This window comes from Sparus aurata, chromosome 6 (genome assembly GCF_900880675.1).
Source record: "Sparus aurata chromosome 6, fSpaAur1.1, whole genome shotgun sequence".
In the NCBI taxonomy this organism is placed as follows: Eukaryota; Metazoa; Chordata; class Actinopteri; order Spariformes; family Sparidae; genus Sparus; species Sparus aurata.
Window position 1 is genome coordinate 19,807,638 of NC_044192.1, and position 19,489 is coordinate 19,827,126.

The 19,489-nt window shown below is 40.1% G+C and overlaps 1 protein-coding gene across 16 annotated transcripts in view; it reads left to right on the plus strand.

The window, feature by feature from the left end:
• The window catches only part of cacna1da (calcium channel, voltage-dependent, L type, alpha 1D subunit, a), a 78,349-nt gene that overhangs the window by 26,029 nt on the left and 32,831 nt on the right, over nucleotides 1-19,489 (plus strand). For 12 of the 16 annotated variants that reach the window (XM_030418749.1, XM_030418751.1, XM_030418747.1 and 9 more), the window contains 7 exons: nucleotides 5,157-5,296; nucleotides 10,393-10,565; nucleotides 11,641-11,793; nucleotides 12,372-12,568; nucleotides 12,949-13,052; nucleotides 15,616-15,785; nucleotides 17,754-17,828. In XM_030418749.1, the coding sequence (XP_030274609.1) occupies nucleotides 5,157-5,296; nucleotides 10,393-10,565; nucleotides 11,641-11,793; nucleotides 12,372-12,568; nucleotides 12,949-13,052; nucleotides 15,616-15,785; nucleotides 17,754-17,828 (1,012 nt within the window). The remainder of the gene's footprint in view (nucleotides 1-5,156; nucleotides 5,297-10,392; nucleotides 10,566-11,640; nucleotides 11,794-12,371; nucleotides 12,569-12,948; nucleotides 13,053-15,615; nucleotides 15,786-17,753; nucleotides 17,829-19,489) is intronic. The other 4 variants (XM_030418759.1, XM_030418763.1, XM_030418762.1 and 1 more) reach the window with 1 other exon arrangement.

Below are 19,489 nucleotides of genomic sequence, written 5' to 3' on the forward strand. Positions count from 1 at the left end.
CCTAATGGCCATCAGTGTCATTCTGATTCTTACACATAGGCCTAGTAGGCCTACCTTTAAATTGGTGAGAACATCCAATTGTAATGGATAAATGAATGGATTCTAACTTGTGACAATCACAAGCAATCACAATCAATGAGTCAAGGATATTCAGGTAAAATCAAACAAATCATTTTATAGCCCAATATCACAAATCAAAAAATTGCCCCAAGGGGCTTTACAATATATTCTACAACATAGGCTACATGGGACGGATTTCCGACAGGGTGAGCAATGGAGGAAACCTCAGGAAGAGCAACAGAGTTGGATCCCTCTCCTGGGATTGAAAGACATGTAATATGCATGTAAAATGCCAGTATGGACAATCTGGGTAAAAAAATTGGAGATAAATTCATGACAATGTCAGATCAACACAAGTGTTTTACAGTACGTTTTACATTATTGTTGTAGCCAAAAAGTTAATGTTAAAGTTTAGGTTTAAAGTGCACATGTCTGGGGAATTTTTTGGTTCTAGCAGAATGTCTAGTGGGGAAAGTGCAATTGAAAAAACTTGACCCTAACCCTTGTTTTAGCTTACATTAGGGCATAACGTTCAAGCAATGTTGTCCCTGAACATTTTAAGGAGGTTATCACAAAACATTTTTAGAATTTTTTAGAGAACGTTATCCTCAAACATTCTGGGAACTTAGAACGAGATATTTGGGGCGGCTGTAGCTCAGCTAGCGAGTAGAGCAGGTCGTCTGGTTGCCGGTTCAAATGCCGGCTCCCCCGGGCTGGGTTGAGCTGCGTGTTGAAGTGTCCTTGAGAAAGATACTGAACCCCAAATTGCTCCTGATGTGCAGTTGGCACATTGCATGGCAGCCTCCTCCATCAGTATATGAATGTGGCAAGTACTGTGAAGTGCTTTGAGTACTAGAAAAAGTGCTATATAAATGCAAGTCCATTTAAAGAAAACTTCCTGCTGAGAACGTTTTCAAGAACATTAGGGCATAACGTTCAAGCAGGGTTGTCACTGAACATTTTAAGGAGGTTATCTCAAAACATTTTTGGAATGTTTTTAGAGAACGTTATCCTTGAACATTCTGGGAACTTAAAGAAAACTTCCCGCTGAGAACGTTTTCAGGAACATTAGGGCATAACGTTCAAGCAATGTTGTCACTGAACATTTTAAGGAGGTTATCACAAAACATTTTTAGAATGTTTTTATAGAATGTTATCCTCGAACATTCTGGGAACTTCCCGCTGAAAACATTACAAGAACATTCTCGGTAACATTCTCAAAACGTTTTAAGAACAATAAATTGCTAGCTGGGATGACATTTTTAAAATGCATGGATTAGTGTAGTTTTCCTCCACTCGTGACTTAACAAATGACATGTAAACGTTAGTCACTGCATCTCCCTACAGAACCGCACCGTTGAACTTTAGTCTGCAAGAACTTTTGACGTTTGTTGATGCTCTATATGTCTGTTGGCTCGTCTTTTCTCCGAATTCCAGAATATTTCGACACTGCAGATTGTTTTCCTGATAGGAGCATGAATTTCCTCTTTGTATACTGAAATAAACACAAGGATGTAGTAAAGGACACAAAGTGAAAACCATTAATGGAAAAGGGATTAAAGCGGATGCTAGAACTTTTAACCCAGTAGTATAACACTGAAGGATTTTCTACAGTTAGTAAAGGTCAACAGATTGTAAAGCCCAAATAGAAACAAGGAACAATGAACAAAAAAGTATTGAAAATAAACGAATGGAACACATTTAAAAGAAGGAAAGAAAGTAGTTTAGAGTCGAGAGGCTTTTAAGATCCTCCACTGTTACTAATTTGTGTCATGTATGCGTGCTGTACACAATTCAAGAGAAACATACACATATAAACTTAAATCTAAGTTCACATAGAAAATATGTCCACATCAGGGTACTTGTTTGATAGGTCTTTGGCGACATGTAAATCTTTATTTGTACTCATTAACCGAAGCCCTGTCTTACCGCAGCAGTAGCAGCACTTGGTCCTTTTGCTTTGTAAAAGTCTCTTAAATGGTTCACTTGTCTCGCCGTCACTTTCCTTGTGTCCGCGTCTGAATTGCCCTGTTCCCTCCGGTCCCTCTGGGTCGAACTTGCTCTGTTATAGAGGCAGCAGCCTTAAGCTTAACTCAACCTTTTACTTCACGAACAAAGCGGCCCATGTCTCTTATTGTGGGCTAAGTGGTTCTCACAATTTGCAGTAAACTGCTGGGAAAACGAGCCCCACAGCCCTCTGTGCTCCTGCATTTATGGTGTCCGCAGAGAACACAGAGCAGGAGATTGAGGACTCCCTCAGGCGGAAGAGGTTATTATGTACAGCATGTGATGTTATATATGTATGTGTAGCTCTTTGCTTTTGTCTGTATTGTGTGCTAAAAAAAAATCCTGTGGGCATCCCAAGTGAAAAGTTAAATGAATGTTGTGTTGACAGACAGATATTACGAATACCAGCCTGTGTGCAGGGTTTTTCGTTGACCTGCCTCATGCATAAAGGATGAAGAGGGCCTCTCTCTGGTTGCATATCTCCCGGGAGGTCCCAGGACTGTCCTGAACAGCTGACTCACCCTTTGGTGTGTTCAACCTCCAGCATCTCACACATTTCACTGCACTAACATGCACACACCACCTTCACACAGCTACGTGTGCCTCTGCTGTCCGCTTCACTTCCAGTCGACCTCGACCTGATGGCTTGGTTGTTCCTGTGTCCCGCCTGTCTTTGAAACAACCTGAGAAAGGCGCACTGCTGAGTTACATCACTGGGTCTAATCTCCACATGCCCTCTAAAAACAGTCATTTTGTTCAAAGTGTACTAGCCCCTTTTTTCTTTAACCATTTTCAGATATATTCATGCATCAGTGAGGGAGAGGTCTCAGACTGGTTCTTTCACTGTTTTCACCCATTCCATGCCATTTTCTGAAACTCAATGGAGCTTTCTTGACATTGAAAACAGACTTTAACATTGTCAGAGCCATTGTGAAATCAACAAATATAGAATAAAAATAAACATATACAGATAAGTACAAGAAAAACCTAGACTACTGTATATAATTTTTCTTACACAGGCACAATGCTGAGTTTCAAAAGATTACTGGCTGAGAAAGCTTGTGCAATTTATTCTAATCTTACATATTATTAATTCATATTCAAAGCAAGTAGGAACAGGATTTTTTTTTTCTTCTTTTTGGATTACAAGCACAGAATATTGACTAGTTTTTAATGTTTTGTTACTGGCAGACCCAGACGCAGAGGCACGCGGTTTTGTGTTAAGTGAAAGGGGTTTATTTCAACAACAAAGATGAATGACGAAGAGGAGGGCAGGCAGGTGGTGAGCAGGTGGTGATGAGTGCCAGGGATGAGCAATCTTGCTGGTTATCTCACGAGAAGAAGCTGGCAACACAGGTGAGCTAGAGAAGGCACGGAGCAGAGAGCTGAGCAGAGAGACACCGGAGATATCTGCACGTGAAACCACGCAAAAAGTAGCGTCAAAAACACAGACATCCACAAATTCACACACGAGATCAAAAAAACACAAGATACTACACTGATTGATCGTGGAGAGTCACCGGTAGAGACGGCACAATCTGGCACCGGAGTGAAGAGAAGATCATAATTATTTAGTGGCAGTTGATGAAGCACAGGTGATTCATCAAGTCATCTCAACTCTCTGCTGCAGCGGCAACATCACGCCTACGAGCGCACACACTGGGAAAGGAGCAGGTGAGGGGAAAGGAGGAGGGAACAGGTAGGGAGAAACAACAAGGAAACGAAAACGAGACACAACAAGTCTGACACAGCACACACCGTAACATAGTTGTTCAGATGGTCCGGGCACGTCAGTGGTCAGCTGTACATCCAGTTTAGGTTATGTGGTGTGTTCACTTGCAAAATGTTCAAGCTTTTGAAGGCCTTGCACATTTGGTTTGGCTTTAATCATAAAGTCAAACAGCTTGTGGCCCAGTCTTAAGATGATACTGGATGAAAACTAAGAAAAAGGTTTATATATATTGTCACAGGTCTCACAGTGTTCTGTGAATATGTGCCGAGACAAGTATTGGACAATGTGAGAGCCAGATCAGAACAAGGTCAAGGTGAGATTTTGCTGCTCTGGTTACAATGTGGTTCAACATGCAGTACACCTGGATTTTTACCTTTTGGTTTGATTGCACTTTCTAATGTTGAAGAATAGCAACATGTTTATGCTGTTGAACTCTACTGTATAGTCATTCTCCTTTGCTGTGGTTCAACAAGAATGAGTAACTAATCCAAAAACATCTCATGAGTTGATTTACTTTACTAATCGCAGCCATCACAGTGACTGGCAGTTGTGTTACAGCATGCACCTTTTTAATTTGTTTCTTGCTTTAGTTTATTGATAACATTATAATATATTCATAAAAATACAACATATATTTTGTCATGGATGAATCAAAAGGCAATGTTTTAAGTCATGGCCTGCAATGTACAGCATATTCTTTCCCTCTCTACTGTGTCATTTTTTTGTACTAATTGTCCACCAGTACAGTACACACTGGTGCACACACACGGTATAGGTACAAGGGAACAAGATGTGAAATAAAGGAATAACGTGGCACCAATATGTGAATTTAAAAGTGATTTATATTGAAGGTATTTCTGAACTCAGAAACCTATTCCAGTGACAGGACAGTAGTAAGCAACAGTCTCTGCTTTAAGTATTTTTAACTGTAATGGTACGAATCCACTTATTAAACCCACTACAACCACTGTGATTGACACAAGTGTTCTGTGTTGGCAAACCTCTCATACTACAGAAACCTCTTGCTGCCTGTTCAAGCCTCGAAGAAGGTGTGCACACATTAAACATATTTTTTATCCGACAACAGTGATTGGGGTATGATTGTTGCTGTACTATTATTGTATGGCCTGGTTTAGATAAAACCTCTTTGTAAATGTGAAAAACTACATACAGAAAATGAAAACTAAATTCACACATTTCTCAATACTACAGCATTGGATTGAACTGTTCACTTCAAGTGTGTGTGTTGTCCGCTCAACACTCTTTATTAATACCATGCTCCTGCTGTTGCCTGATAATCAATCAGATGTTGTCCCCGTTAAAGAGCTTTGTTTGTCTTTTTTCTGCGTGTCTGCAGGAAACAGTTGAGTATGCCTTCCTCATCATTTTCACAATCGAGACCTTTCTGAAGATTATCGCTTACGGTTTGGTGATGCACCAGAATGCGTACGTGCGAAATGGTTGGAACATGCTGGATTTCGTCATTGTCGTCATCGGGTAAGTCCTCTAGTTTTATTTCAGTTGATTAATTATACTTATACATAGTGTGTATTGTTTTTTACCTAACATATCATCTGCCATGGTGGGCAGCATATCAGCTGATCTTTTGCAGGGTTTTTTTTTTTTTTGGGATGTGCACCTTGATCTCAGTTTGACAGTTTACAGTGTTTCTCTGAAAGACAGTCAGTGTTAAAGTTAAAGTTGGTTAAGCCTCTGCTCCAAGCGGCCAAGTGCTAATAGAGACCCTCATACACCCACAGTATATGACCCAGAAAAGACAGAGAGAATAAATCAGAGCTTTACCACCACTGGAGTGAGTCACCATCTCTCCATACTTCATCTCTTCTCCAACACTCTCTCCCGTCTCTCTCTCTCCTCTCGACTGTCTTTCGCTCACACTCTCCCATCCTCCTTTGCTTTGTCTCTGTGGCACGTTCTTATACTTCCCCCTTCCGTTTTGATCCCTCAAATTCATTCTTTACACTTCCCCACCTGACTCTGCCCTCATTCCCATCTCCTGCACACTCTGCTCTCGTTATCTTCATCCTCATCGCCGCTTCTCTGTTCTCTCCCCCCCCCCCCCCATCTCTTTCTCTCTCTCTCTCTCTCTCCTTCCTCTCTCTCTCCTCTAGCACACACAGTCCAGTGAGTAGCTGGGTCAGATCTCTGTCTGTATGCAGCATGCAGGGTTGATTTGCCATGCAGTCAAATGCAAAGACGGCTGCTCCTGCTATGAGGAGTGACTGTTGCTGCTAAATCACTGAACTGCCTCACTAGAATAATGCTGTCAGTGTCTGATGTCAAAATATAGCCATGCCCAATACAGCTCTGAAAGGGCTATATAAATTCACATCGAAGGTCAAAGTTTTTGTGTGTCTTGTATTTATAGATTAGAGCAGGTCACGTTATGGTTTAACAGAGGTTGGATAAAAGGTTATGGGCGCTTGATGATCCAGCTGTGGTTCACTGAGGGCTTCAGTGCTCGCCACAGAGAGGAAAGTGTTAAAATGCAAGACAAATATTGAAGGCTTGTAAAGTGTAATACAGTAAAAACCCTTTTATTTCTTTTTCCTGATGAAAACAAAGTCAAATACAAGTGTGGCGTAATGTATTAAAAACAGAATTGTATTAAAAGGATGTGGGTGTCAGAAATGTAAATTAGGTTTGCAGCAAAGAAAGGCTAACAGTAAGGTCACATTTAGTGAATTTCAGACAACATTTTTTAGGGTAGCCAGAGGTGACTAATTATGAAACAGGAAACACAACATACAAATAAGGCACTGCATAAATAAAGATTTTTATATCAACAGTGGACTAAATGACTGTGTAATTCTAAAAGGTGAATTCCCTGTGAGAAATCTGTAAAGAATAAATACCCTTATCTGTAGTTCCCTGCAGCTTTAGGGAACATTTTAATGTCTTTTAAAAGGTACAAGAGGTACAAGGTAATTTGTCATTTTACAACACAGGATTGCATGACAAAATGAAAGTTCATAAACTCCTTCATGCCACATATATTACAGACGATATATACAGTTATTGATATGCAAATATACATTAACACGTAGAGCATCTTTAGAATTTGAGTCAGGGTAATTGTAAACGGCAGCAAAACGCATCTTTATATCAAATGTTAAACATCTTGGAAACACTGTCCGTCAGCTGTGACTGTGTGTGAGCAATAAGCATCAAAGTTACAAACACAGAGTCCACCTCTCCTCGTCAGCTCAGAACAATGTCCGCCCGCTGAGTGCAACAGCTTGATCCGAGATGTCATAGTGGGGACCGGTCTCTGGGCACAACAGTCTCAGATTTCACATTGTTTGGTTTCCTGACTCCCATTTGTCCATTTCCGTTTACCTACTTTAGCCAGGAGCAGCCTTTTGCTTGATTAGCACAGTTTTTTATTCCACCTGGCCTCTATAGGGGGATATTATTTTCATTTTTAAATACTTGTTTTGCAGTTATATACATTTTGATGTACATTTTCCTAGTTTTCTATGTAACAGTTCCTTCCATTTCTGTCTGTACAGTGTAAAAATCAATTGGTAGACTTTAACAAAGGCGAGTTTGCCATATGGACAGAAAGCATATTTATGTGTGAAAGAGCATGTGTAAGTCAGTAATCAGTAATGTGGGCATGTTTGGGTGCTTATGAACGTCTGTAACAAAACAAAACTATAGCCAAGCTAAGATGGGACAGGGGAATATTTCATTAAGAAAGGAGGTGGTATTAAGCTTTTTATAGAGAACCACATAGGGTCCAGTTGTGGCTCATGACTCTCTCTACCCCGGCTGCTGCAAGACAAAAAACCCCCCAGCAAAACAGAAACGGGAACACCTATTGGAGAGTTCATCACATGTTTCCAGAGTCAGCTAATTGATTCTTTGTAACAGGCAATAACAGAGTGAATCTAATGGATGCCAACTTAGTTGGAAAACAAATGTAATATCTGGTGGTTTGCAAAGTGATTGTAGAGAAGAAACATGTGATCTGTAGTAAACAGGCTAAACCCACTTGTATGATTCCTTAAACAGTGGAGGAGACACATACCTTTTATCCGAGCGACTCCTCTCAGTTATGTTAAGTAAAAAGATGTCGATATGTGATGGGAGGTTTTCTGTTCAACATGACTGAATGAGTAATGAAACCCCAGTGGCAGGCGGTCAGTCTTACAGCTGTGACTCAGTATAACATAAGTCTGAGCAGACTGCGCTGATACGCCCTCAGAACTCCTTCCAGCCCCTATCGGCAGCTTCATTCACCGCTTTTTAGTCCGCAGCTTTGATGTGATGTGGCGAGATGATTTCCCTCTTGGCTAGGTGAGGAATATCTAGCTGACTGTATTGAAGTGTCCTATCTCTTGATAAAAGATTTGTTCACTTCTGATTTCACTTTTGTGACTGCAGAAGGAAACAGTTCTGGATATATCTGTTGTATGATGCAGTGCTGTGAAACTGTAGGTACCCTCTTCCTGAGTTCTTCTCCTTTTTGCATATTTGTCACACTTAATTATTTCAGACCTTCAAACAAATTTAAGACGACAACCTGGGGAGATTAAATACAGCTTTTACATGATCATTTATTCAAGGAACAAAGTGATCCCATCTATATTCCCCATGTGAATAAAACGGTGATGTGCGATATGTATGGGATGGTGTTATATTATGGACTATTTATCACTATTCTTTTTAAATAAAAAATGTGAAACTATTGGTAATGTTAACAGTATCAACCATGACAAGCAAGTTATTTATGGTGTTGGCTGAAAAACATTCATATGGTGCATCTTTACCCACTCATATTTAGAAACTGGTTGTGCCACCTAAATCAGCAGCAACTGCAATCAAACATTTCCTTTAACTGGACGTCAGACTTTCAGATTGCTATAGGGGAAGGACTGTTAAGGTGACGCTAGCATGCCCCTGGGTGTATATTGAAAATGAATAACTGTTTTTTTGGTCCGGTCTTAACCCTGTGAAAACTGACCTCTGGTGGGCGACCCCAAACTGCCCCTGGGAGGTTGTTGTTTGCACGGCAACCCTGTTTAAATTGATCTGAAATGAATTGGATAATGTTGATGAGTTACATATATATGTGGTGGAAACCGTACAGAAAACACACAGTGGCATCATGGGAGCGGAGAAGCTGGTAGATAATTCATGTCAGAGAGAGATCGAGTGAAATAGGATTTGATATTAAGAAATATGTTCTTCGTTTGTTGTACATGTTGTTTTTTTATATAGTGTTTATTCAGATTCAAAAATGTCATCAGTCATTGTTTAGTGACTCACACAGCCCAGATTGTACACATTATAGGCATATGAAGCATTTTTGGACACTCAAAGAATACAATGGCTCAGTGGTTAAAATATACTATGAATATATGGAACCTATACCAGTCAAGTGTTCAGTGACCGGTTTTATATCATCTCTTGACCACGCATTGTATTTCACATATTTGTAGACTTATAAATTGAACTGTATCCCGTTGATATCAATATGGTTTGTGGGTGGCTGTAAAGTAAACTGATGACACATCCTTCGTTATAGTTCCACAGCTAAATAATAGTTTGAAGGATCATTATATATACACACACACACACACAAACACGCATATGTGTATATACATATATATATATATATATATATGTGTATATACATATATATATATATGTATATATATACATATATATATATATGTATATGTATATATATATATATATATATACATAAAAAACATATGCTTAGGTTATAAGTTCAACACATTGCACTCATTGTTACGTGTGCTTACTTTTAGATCACATTAACAGCATAAACAACAACTTATAAGCTCTTTAGTATAATATAATATGTTGTTGTTGACAGAATTAATTAAGAAAGTAAGTGTTGGAAGATTAGGCACACCAAAGTAAAATCATTTTCTTTCGTCTGTAGCCCATCGGGTAAATTACGTCTCCAAACTAACATTAGTGAAAGTGTTAATAATGAGATGTGAAAAAAAACAAACGTGCATTGTAGATGAATGAAATGTATACAATTTAGAATAACGATTGTGAGAAAGGAATAGTACTGTAAAGTGATTGTAAACACACATCATGATTGGTTCTAAAGTCGTTGTGCTCTGTTCAGTTTTTGGCCTTCGAGATAGGTGTCTCAATAAGATCATAAAATCTGTATCTGATGGTTGTGCTACAGTAATATGTGTGTGTTAGTCCAATTTTTTGTAATAAGAAAAATGCACCTCTAGGGTACTGCTTGACAAACCATCTACTAGGAAAATGTAAAGATTTAAAAATGATATTGTTAAGGACTCTAACTATTTTCATAATCTGTTGAATATTTTCTTAATGAATCAACTGGTTGTGTTAAAAAACGTTCTTGTTTTTGGCTCAAAGCTGAAAAGATTTTCAGTTCACCTTCATATATGACAAATAAGAGCAGCAAATCCTCACATTTGCAAGCTGGAACGACCAAATGTTTTGCATTTCCGTCCTTGAAAATGGACTTAAACAATGAATCGACTGTCAGTTGTCAGATTGTCCTCCTTGGCAGACTAATAATGTGCATTTCTTCCTTTGTTTTCTGACAGACTCTTCAGTGTTGTCCTGGAGCTATTGACCAAAGAGGAGAAGGGAGAAGGCGAGGGAGAAGTTCCCCATCCTTCAATGCACGGGCACGGGGGTAAACCAGGTGGATTTGATGTTAAAGCCCTTCGAGCCTTCCGTGTGCTGCGACCCCTGCGGCTGGTCTCAGGAGTACCCAGTAAGTGCTGCGATGTGCTGAGCTCCGCATACCAGTGTAACCAGTGTAACCAGATCCTTAAGATCCACAACAAATTATCTGTACCTGTTATATGTATAATGTTGTCAGTCGTGATGAGCCCCAGTGAATTGTAGGTTGAGAGGTTACGCATGACGAGTCCAGATGGTCGATGTTCCATCCCCAGGGACTGTTTTCAGAAACATCTCTTCAACATCTACATCAGCTCCCTGGAGACATGAGCTGTGGCTGTAATAGAAACAAACAAACTCAGAGTAAAACACTCCTGACACATTTCTGGACAACAGTATCTGTGGTTGTAGATGTGCTGATATATACACATTGAAACTGGTATCACATTTGTTGAGAAAGGGTTAAGATTTTACAATAACAATCAATAAATTGTAAATGTGTGGTTAATTAAACTTTCGTTGATAGTTGTTTTACTTTTAACTAACAATGAAATGCACTATAAGCCGTTTATTGAACAATTGTTGGTGGTTAATAGATATTGTGGTGTTCATCTATAAACATTTTCTGGATTAGTTGCTTAATAAATGGTTTACAAGACATTTAATTGTATATGTGACAGTGACAGTGAATTAAATACACGATCATCATGACCAAAGGATTTAATGCGAACGATTTCATCACTCTCATAGTCGCAACAAATTCTGGTAGTAGCTTGTTTGCTTCTTCTCCTTCTTCTTCTTCTTCCTCATCAGTACCAGTATGTCGACACCTTTAGAAATAACCCTTAATTACTGTTAAATTTAGCATTTAATAATGACTGCTAAGATAAAATGTATTTTTCTACCTGTGGGAAAAACATACAGGAGGCTAGGGTTGCATTCATACTGTACGTTTTAAATCTGTTTTTGAGTCTTCCTATTTACGTCATCATCATCATGACTTATATCCTTTCAACAGTTGTGATTAGTAAATGATGCATGGCCAACCTACCTGCACTCTTCAACACACCAAGCTCATGCATGATCAACCACTGGACCAAACACAAGAGTTCATATCTTCATGCAGCCGAGCGTTGTTTAATGTGTTTATATTCCTCCTTGCTTAGGTTTACAGGTGGTGTTGAACTCCATCATTAAAGCCATGGTCCCTCTCCTTCACATTGCCCTCCTCGTCTTGTTCGTCATCATCATCTATGCTATTATCGGCCTGGAGCTTTTCATCGGTAAAATGCACGCAACCTGCTTTCTTCCTGGCTCAGGTAAGGTCCTCTTGATTTGCTGCTTCACATGTAATATCAAGTCATCTTTCTAGTCGACTTAACTTGTCGACTGTTAAAGCGATTTTAACAAACACTTTTAACTAGTTATCTAATAGTCAAAGTAGCCAGGTCTTAAAGCGACTGCCCATCATCACAAGGACATGCTCCTACAGTTTAGACTCCCTTCTAAATTACCTGGTGGCCACTGGCCAGGTTGTTCTCTCCTCAGGGGGCTACTTAGACTCTCCTTGTGCACATTGCTGCTCTGCATGTTCATTAGAGGAATACCGACTGAAAACAGCAGCTTTCTACAGTACCTGCACATGAGGAGGGAGGCGGTCACATTACACTGTATGAAAAAAAGAGATATCCACCTCTCTTGAAACCCTTTGTTCTCCAGGTCAACCTTCCTTCATGGTTTGAAGTGTGAGTTGCTGTTGATCATAGGGAGAAATGATACTGATATACCAATTAATCAAGCCAACCAATATTTTTTGACCAACACACATTTGCAGTAAAATGGATAAAGTAAAGAACATATCATTCCATACACTGTTTTCTTTCTTCTCTGCCTATAGATGGGTTAGCAGAAGAGGAACCAGCTCCGTGTGCGATCTCAGGGCACGGGCGCCAATGCCCCATCAACGGCAGCGAGTGCCGGGAAGGCTGGCAAGGTCCCAACGGTGGCATCACCAACTTCGACAACTTCCTGTTTGCCATGCTGACGGTGTTTCAGTGCATCACCATGGAGGGCTGGACAGACGTGCTGTACTGGGTGAGTGCTCCCGCTGTGACCTCCCAGTTCAATTTCCTGTGACTGTCACACGCCTTCAGCTTAAATGTCTCCTCGGATCAGACACACGGCAGTAATGAGAGTGACATTCTGATGATGAAGCTGCTGATAATTTCCCGAGGCACCTCTTATCACTCTGATATGATTGATTGACTAAATGATTGAGTGCATGCAACAACTCCCAATAACAACATGATGCTATCCTGGCACTTAAACTATCCCTTCAAGATCTCCATCTAAAGAGAAAGCTACTTTTGTCTAACTTTTGTTCTGCTATTCTTTACCTTTAACCACTGAGTTCACTCTTTTCTTCCTCTCTTCCCGTTGCTCTTCTGCCTCTTTGTTGGCGCCTCTTCCTCCAGATGAATGATGCTATGGGCTTTGAGCTTCCATGGGTGTACTTTGTCAGTCTTGTGATCTTCGGCTCCTTTTTCGTGCTGAACCTGGTTTTGGGTGTGTTGAGCGGGTAAGCCTTCCTCTCTTTGCAGACAGAGACCTCCTGCTTGATTTCAGGCTCGAGGATCTCTGTTCTTGTACACGTTTCTGTTTGTTAACCGGCTACTGTTTTGGCTCCTGTAGGTCAACGACGCCATCGGATGGGAAACACCTTGGATTTATTTTGTTAGCCTGATCATACTGGGCTCCTTTTTCGTGTTAAACCTTGTGTTGGGTGTGCTGAGTGGGTAAGAGGCAACGTGTGCAGTGGGTTTGGTCTGCAGTATTCAAAGCACAGTGTTGGGAAGGCTTTTTTTTAAATTTGGTAATCGGTTACAGATTACTTGTTACCTTGTAAAATGTTATGATAATGTAACATATTACATTTGATTTACTTTTTCATAACATTTCTCAGACATTTTTGAAAAAAATTGATAATAAAGCACAAAAAAACACGAATAGGTAGAATGCACCAACAACATACAGAGCCAAACTACATCTTGAAAACACAAATATCAATCAAATCAACCATCAGTCAAATCCAGCAATGTCCAATTAGCAGAATAGAGAACCAATCAAAATCAACACACAGACTTTCAGGCCTACTGCCCAATGAATGGAGCATATCCAGATATAGAGACATCTCGTGGTAGTTCATCCTAGTGGCCACACTGTGTAATTACGGCGTCACTTGATGCACTGGAACCCAAAGAGGGTACATTGCAAAAGAAGGGGCTGTAAAACTGTGGATACTTTTTTAAAAAAAGAATCTCTGTGAAATGATTGTTTTCACAGTCAGAACTTGATCCCTTCAGTTCAATAATATTTGGAAAGTATTTATTCCCATGATACAGAAGATCCAGGTAATTATTGGATAAGATAAGGCATTCCTGCTCTGTGAATGTTTTTTTCCTCAGTAACTGTGACAAATTACATTATGTTAATAATGTAATTAAATTATATGGGATACGTTACATCTAAGTAGTGACTTCCCAACACTGGCAAAGTGTGTATGCAGTGATTTATTTATTACTGGAATTACTTGCTGTGTAGTGTCAGCCTATACAAGCAGTGTTTCCCACACATAGATGTTACTTGGGAAGGTCATCCAGGTATATTAATGGCTGCCCAGGCATATTTGGTGACCCAGTTTAGCAAATTACACTTTTGTTGTTTATCCATCTGAGAGAAAATCTGTGATCAACTAGCTAGTGGACAGTCTGCCCTTGATCTGCCCCTGCTGTCTACAGGAAATCGGACATGCTCTGCAGATAGAGATAGATGTTCTCTGGTATTAAATCTCTCCTGTAATTCCTGTAATGCCAACCCTCCTATACATCTAGGCCTACTTATGATGTTATTCCATACAAGCTCACAAGTGCACCCGGTTGGTGTGATGTCATTTTGTTTCACGTTGGTTTGAATTTTTCCGTCAACGTCAAGCCTCCTCCACATTTGGCTCACCTGCTGTTGTGACAACTGAATCAGGGAGGGGGGGATCAAAAATGCGAGGTTTGTTTTTACTTAATGAAAAAGATGTGGGAAACACTGAAATTAGTTGATATGCTGCAGATTATTGTGATGTCGGCCACTGCAATGCATAGATCCTAATAATCTGTAAACAAATATATGGAGATATTAAACTCGTGATTGGCCGTTTTGCACTGGGACCTCGAGATGAAGGTATATTCTTGGCCGTTCTTCCCTGACCTTTGTTTGGCGCCAAACTATCACGTCCTTTCTGCGGCATCTGCAAAGTGAGCGTTTCCTCCACCACCCCTTCCTCAACTCATCCAACCTCCTGAGAGAGAAATTAATCTTATTCCTCGCCCTTCACTCCCTCTGCGCTCCTAAGCTCTTTCAGACCCCCGTTTGCTTTCCCAGCTCTGTGGAGTGGGGGTGGGGTATACAGTAGAATTAACTCTGGATGGTTGACCAGCCAGCAGAGCCTGATGGGGTTTTTTTTGTTTAGTTTTTAAAGCCAACAAGGTTAATACAATCATCAACTCAGATGCTGTTAGACGCTGGCCACTTGAGACAGGCATCATTTTTTTATCTGCATCGACTTTAGAAAACACAGTTTTACAAAACTGCTTTGTTTCTATGTTTGACTTTTTCCATCAGCACAGCTTAAACACACATTTTTCTCAGTAATGACAATATCCCAGCATGCACTGAATCTATTTACCTCCCGCCTTCTGAATATGGATTGCAGCTTCAACAGTGGTTTTATGTAATGGATCAGTTTAGATGTTGCCGATTCTTCAAACCATCTGTCTACCTAAATTGCCTTTTGTGTATGATTAAGACGCTCCCCTGAAGGATAAGCTACTGTACTGTGGGGCTCTAAATATAGTGCTGTTGTCTTTCAAAGGTGTACATCTCCCTCCAGTGGCTAAGGTTCACAAAAACACACAAGGCACTGATAGGTTGTGATTGAAGCATGCAGTTATATAGAAAACAATATGGACAAAGATGCACATGATTTTGTGCTGCATTTTGTTGTTTGCAGTGAAAGTAAGTTTGTCTTTGTGTGTGTTTGTGTGTTTGGTTTGTTTTTTGTTTTTTCTCCACGTATGCTTCTGCAAACCCAGAGAGTTCTCCAAAGAGAGAGAGAAGGCCAAAGCTCGTGGAGACTTCCAGAAGCTGCGTGAGAAGCAGCAGCTGGAGGAGGATCTGAAGGGTTACCTGGACTGGATCACTCAGGCTGAGGATATAGACCCGGACAACGAAGATGAGGCCGATGAGGAGAGCAAGCGCAACCGTAAGCACCTGCCCCCAAACTCCCCCCCCTCCCTTCCTTCATGCAGTGAAGAGTAATGCTGCGCCGGCGTCACACGCACCCTTCGATACAGCAAACTGATCGAATCTGTTCCGCTGCATTGAGAAAAACATCAAGCGGGGTGCATTATTGTTGGCTTGAGGGGGTTGTGCTTTTTGCAACTATAATTAGGCCTTATATTTACAAAATCAGCAATGAAAGAGATCGAACTCCAGAAATCTGAGTTTTGTAAGAAGTGAAAAACACAGTAATTTCCCTCTGGAGGAGAAATTTTTGTCCCATAACGCTGCCTCTCATTTCCCCAGATGACAGGTCAATCACGAGACACATCGAGCACAGACACAGACGGCATTCATTCATTAGGAAAAATGATCCGACACTCTAAAGCATCACACTCATCTGCTTCAATATGTAACAATAATGCAGGATGACATTTGCCAGAGAGGAGAGAAGTTCAACTTTTTCCATCAACAGTGTCAGTAGTCCAGAATGCAGTTCTTCTGTGGGTCCGATTAAAGGGTTACTCCACCAATTTTACATATTAAAGTGTGTTTGCAGGTCTTGACGAGTACTACGTCATATGTGGAAAAAAAGCGGTATGAAGCCTTTTGAGTCTCCGAAGGAGGCTGGATGTAATCTGATAACATGCCCCCAGTGATGTCACTCAGCGGTATTATGGGTAATGTAAGCTAAATGTTTTGAGAAGCAGCCCACTGGTCTAGTATCGTGCTGTTATAAGACTGACTCATTATTCTTCTTCCTTTTCATAACCTGATGCCAACATTACCCACAATGTAACTCAGCCACTGGTTGAAATCACTGGAGGCTTTAGAGATTACATTCAGCTTCCTCGAGAGCCACAAAAAGCTTCATGCTGCCTTTTATCACACATGAAGTAGTACTCTCACACACTAGTATGTGTAAAATTGGAGAATTTAGCACAAATTAACTCTGGGAATTATAGTTAATCAGCCAAAGCAGTAACAAAGGCAAAATAACTAGAGATAGATTGACAGTTTACACTTCATTAACAAATGATGAGGAAATTTTCACTTAAAAATTGCAAAATTAGCGATGATATTAGTGTCAAATAATCAACAAGACTGTCTTGGCCACATGCATATCAATGCACACACACACAAACGCTTAGACACACCTGCATATGGACATAGAGGCATGTATTAACAAAGAGAAAGGAGACCTATATAAACACATGAAAGGTGTTTTGCCGCAGAGCCGCACACACTGTTTTATCTTCACGCTCAATGTATGTCACTGATGGAAGTGGAGCACGCCGTGAGCACCACGAGAGTTTATCTGAGAAGGAAAAAAGGAAAGAAAGAAAAAAATATTACTTGAGTAGTCGAAAAACTCTTAATCCAAATCCTCTTTATATAAGCAGCACACATGATGCAGAACAGAGAAACTGCGACTGATACACCTTATAGTTTGAGAGTACAGTAGGATCTCTGCACGCCGTGTGCTCATTATGTTCTCCCCTCATTTTTACCTCTCCCCCCTGTCTTTTCCTCTTCTTCATGTATAAAGTCCGATGTTTAGTTTTCATTGCAGCAAACATTTTAACCATAAACTGAGAGGCTCCCGAGTAAAAAGCTGTGGAGGTTACGAGGAGGCAGGTCCATACTGCTTTTCTTCAACATCCATCACGGCTTTTGGTGTGTGTCGCCTCGTCACCTGCAGGCGCTTCCAGTGACTAACAGCTCTCCATGTTGTTCTTCTGCCCTCCTCAGTGTCCGCGGCCCCTGTGGCTCCTGCTGCTCTTGTCATTGTTGGATATTGATATTTTGAATACTGTTGTTGTCCTGTGGTGCTTGTCTGCTCTGACCCATTTTGATAGCAGCCCATTCTCGCCCCCCCCCCTTCCCCACCATGTCCCTCTGCCGTGCCATTGTGTCTGAATGCATGGACTTGCATGCATTACACATGAAGGGGTGACTCTGGCTGACCTTACTGAGAAGAAGAAAGGAAGGTTTGGGTGGTTCAGCCAGTCGTCCGACACTCATGGTAAATCCTGTGCTTTCCCTTCAGTGTTCTCTTGCTCTTGTGTATGTGTGTGTGTGTGTGTGTGCGCGCGCAACTGAGAGTGTGTGTGTTTGATGCTCGATTTAATTACATACAAAAAATGTTTTCAGTTTGATGTCAGTAGAGTTTTTTGTTTATAAATATTAACATTTTAGGTGTTGAGTTAAAGATATATGTTACATTTCTGGATACAATTTTTCTGAATTTTATTGAGTTGTGTGCTTATGTTATCCCAAATGTTTCTACCAGTGTTTGAAAAGCTGTAAATTTATTCGAGGTGCGTTTCATTTTCTCGCCTGCTGCTCTAACTTTCCAGGTGGGAAACATTAGATGATACATCAGAGTGAGAAAGGAGGTCAGCAAACATGACTAAACAAACATAAAACTTTTAAACATTACCTCATCTGTGAACATCTCTGCCCGAGTTACATCAGATAGATTTTCATCTGCAATGGTAGCTGATAAAGAATGAAGGCAAAACTCTCATAATCCAAACTTCAAGACATCAAATTACTTTGTGTTAAGTAATTTCCATTGAGAGCATCAGAAATTCGCATCTTTTTTACCGTTACAACAAACATTGTTAGAAACTTGCCTTAAAGGAAACGAATCCCAGAGCCCCTTTAATAGTACAAAACAATCATATATATGTTTTAATATATGTTTATGTATAAGAATGTATTAAAATATACAGACAGCTAAAAAAATATCCCTGTGTGAAAGGAAAGTTAAATAACCTACACATGTGCAAATATGCAAAATACCATAAATGATAATAAAAAAAAAACCTATAGAAACAAACCAAAAATTTAGGACAAAATGTACCTTAAAGGACAGAGGTTAAACATTTGTTGTTTTAATTACCATGCGGCTGCCTTTCTTTCCATTTTGCACATAAATAAGAAAAAACACAAATGAGAGATCAGTGACCTGTTCATACTCACTCATAGACGCCAGCCCCCTAAATATGCCTGATTTTTTTCATCAAGATCGTGCATTTTTCCTCAAGAAATCATCAAAATGGTCAAAAAAGGCTCTATCCCACAGTGTTAAAGAAAGTGAGAAAAGATTGCTGGCTCTGTCCCTTTATCCAGATCTGCACCAAAGGTTAATTGGGTTTATTCTTAGCCATCCAAGTTTCATGGAAAACTGATCAGTAGTTTTTGTGTAATCCTGCTGACAAACCAACAAATGAGCATGGATGAAAACATAATCTACTCGGCAGAGGTAAAAAAAACAAAAAACCAAATTAAACATCAATGATTCTATAATTGAAGAATCGTTGATCATAAGTGAGTAGATTTTTACTTAAACCTAAAAGATAAATCCAAAAGGTAAGCAGCAGTTACAGTTGGATCATCCTGATTGATTGCTGAGTGAGTCTGTGTGTGTTTGAGTGTGTGTCGTGTGCAGCCTGATGTAATACCTCATCACTGTGTGCTTTATTAGTGTGTTTATCCCGTCGTGTCCGAGCATCACAGCCTCTTCCGTTTTCTTTTCCCTTTTTTCCTCCCTGTTTTGTTCCTGTGAACGGTCTACTGGTTCAATTTTTTTTTAAAAAGCCCTTCATTTATCCATTAAGTGAGTTTAATATGGAGTAGAAATGCAGCTGCATTTGATAGCAGGCACGCCCCGTTTCCTTC